The following is a 2,647-nucleotide window of genomic DNA, read 5'->3' as shown; positions in this document are numbered from 1 at the left end:
CAAGAATGTAGATTGGCCGGAATTTTAGAAATAAAAGAAGAAAAATTCTATGAAATCGCAATTACATCATAGTGTAGGGGAGATAAATCTGTAAATTACTTTTCAAGCAGCGACGAACAATGAACAAATTTATGTATTAAAGGGAGGCAACCTGTTGAAGCGTCGGACGATTTTATCGCTTTCATTTGAGATCAGATCAAAGACGTTCCAATCATACCAATCACGTCTGTTAATCCAAGGACAGTGCAATCTGAGGACATGTACCGTGAGTGATAAAAATCAAACATCCAGTCAACATCATGGTGTTTGGACTAATCACTAGTGATGGTGACATTATGCCTCAATTCATCTACACGGAGACCTACATCAAGTGCTGGAGGAAGTAGTGCTGCCCTGGGACGAGAGGGCGTCTGCTAGAGTTTATTGGTCTCTGATTGTTTTGATATAAAGTTAACCAAGTTTGTTTAAATACGGAATGCTTTCTAGATATCTACCCGGATTTATTAGTCCCTTTTAACTCTTGTTATATAATATTATATATATATACGTATATATGTATCTGTAGTCTTGTTTATATCATCATCGTTGTTTAATGCCTGCTTTCTATGCTGGCATGGGTTGGATGGTTTGACTGAGGATTGGTGAGCCAGGAGGCTGTACTAGACTCCAATCTGATTTGGCAAAGTTTCTACAGTTGGATGCCCTTCCTAATGCCAACCACTCTGGTTCGCCAGTCCTCAGTCAAATCGTCCAACCCATGCTAGCAAGGAAGGCAGACGTTAAACAATGATGATGATGATATATTGTATAAAAGATCGTGGGTAAAGCCAAAACATTGTGAAGTAAATGCAAGGTAAATCACAAGAAAACAAATATGTGAATTAATGTAGACTTACCTTGTATTCAATATTTCGGGTTCATGACCCCATTTTCAAGAAACTGACACATCAGCAACATTCGTCAGTTTCTTGAAAATGGGGTCATAACCCTGAAATATTGAATACAAGGTAAGTCTACATTAATTCACATATTTGTTTTCTTGTGATTTACCTTGCATTTACTTCACATTGTCCCCGGCCTTACCCACGATCTTTTATACAATATATTCTACACAATGCGCTTCATAATTATTTCATATATATATATATATACATACTATATATGGTCTTGTTTCCTCTTGAACAGGTGTATGTGTGTGTGTGAGGTAAACAAAACAACCAAAGAAGAGGGGATGAGGACAAAATTATGTTCTCACACTGGTTTCTCCCCTTCGTTTTTCTCTTTTCACCTTTGACAGCAAACAGTAAGTAAACACACCTTTATACTCCTTCTTCCTCTCTTTCATTTTCGTCCTGATTTCATTGCTTCCTTCTCTACTTCTCTCTTCTTCTCCCTCTGTCTCTGCCTCCCCCCTCTCTTTCTGTGCATGTCTCTCACTCTCCCTCTTATTATCTACAGGCTCCTCCCTATGTCTTTCCTGCTTTTCTTTCTCTTTACTCTCTACTTCTGTCGTACACATGTAAGCACGTACAGACATGTGACAGCACTTAAATAATCATTTACCTAGTTAGTCACACACACACATACATACATACATGCACATAAACATACACATATATAAATACACACACACATACACATTTATCTCGTCACTAGTATCCAGAGGATTAGTCCTAGATATACTGCTTAGAACTCTCCTGATAATCCTTGCTGCCCTTAAGAGACAAACTTTCTGTAGGAGCTCTACCTGTTATTCTATTCCTATCTCCTCCAGCCATTTGTCTACATGTGAAACCTTTCACAAGCGCTGCACTGTCTGTGCAATATCTGCAACATAAAATGGCAAGATAAGATATCAAATGTTGAAATCTTAGCAAAATGTGATATCTCCAATATCAAAAGCTTGCTACTGAGAGGTCAGTGCAGATGGGTCGGGCATAGAATGAAAGGTAACCGCATTCCAAAAATTCTTTTGTAGGTCAACATGTAGAGGGACACCGCAGTAAGGGAAGACCAGACTTTTGATGGAAGGACAAGTTGAAGCAATCACTAAAGTTTCTAAAGCTTAGCTTAACATCATGGGGAAAGTCATTACCTAGATCGATCTGAGTGGTGTAAACTGTGTCGTGATGCACCTCAACAATTTGAGTTGAAGAAACAGAACAATAAAAGAATTATATTCTGCAATTAACAGACATATTTCTCCAAACCCAGGCAGAATCAAAACCATCATTGTCAACCATTGTCCCTCATAGCAATAGCCATATCTGGACTCAAATTATATTCACGCATCCATCACAAATAGATGTAATTTCTTTTATTCTTTCATTTTCCAAACTGTTTTTTTTTTCTTTGTCTCATATTAAAAAATTTTTCGTTTTTCTTTTCTTTCACTTAATTTTTTCTTTTAAATCCTTTCCTTCAAACACATCAAAATCAATAGGAGTGACCTTCATCATCATCATCATCATCATTACTATTGTTATTATTGATGTTATTAATTCTGTTTAAATAGGTTTTCCATCGAAACCTGTGTTTGAATCTTCAGCAAAGATCTCAGGAAACAATTTGATAGTGCACGAAGGGGAAGAAGTGGTTGTGTCATGTAAGTTGACAGGAAACCCACCTCTAACAGTGACTTTGCAGT

At 37.2% G+C, this 2,647-nt stretch overlaps 1 protein-coding gene across 1 annotated transcript in view; it reads left to right on the top strand.

Annotated features, from left to right (window-relative positions):
* LOC106881087 (uncharacterized) overlaps positions 1–2,647 on the top strand; it is a 14,973-nt gene that overhangs the window by 3,260 nt on the left and 9,066 nt on the right. The window contains exons 2-3 of the mRNA XM_014931309.2: positions 1,186–1,303; positions 2,516–2,647. The exon at positions 2,516–2,647 is cut by the window's right edge and continues 186 nt beyond it. Coding sequence (XP_014786795.1) covers positions 1,246–1,303; positions 2,516–2,647 — 190 coding nt within the window. The 5' untranslated portion in view covers positions 1,186–1,245. The remainder of the gene's footprint in view (positions 1–1,185; positions 1,304–2,515) is intronic.

This window comes from Octopus bimaculoides, chromosome 20 (assembly GCF_001194135.2).
Source record: "Octopus bimaculoides isolate UCB-OBI-ISO-001 chromosome 20, ASM119413v2, whole genome shotgun sequence".
Classification (NCBI taxonomy): Eukaryota; Metazoa; Mollusca; class Cephalopoda; order Octopoda; family Octopodidae; genus Octopus; species Octopus bimaculoides.
Note: the sequence above shows the minus strand (reverse complement) of the source record. Positions and strands in the feature narration are given on the sequence as shown.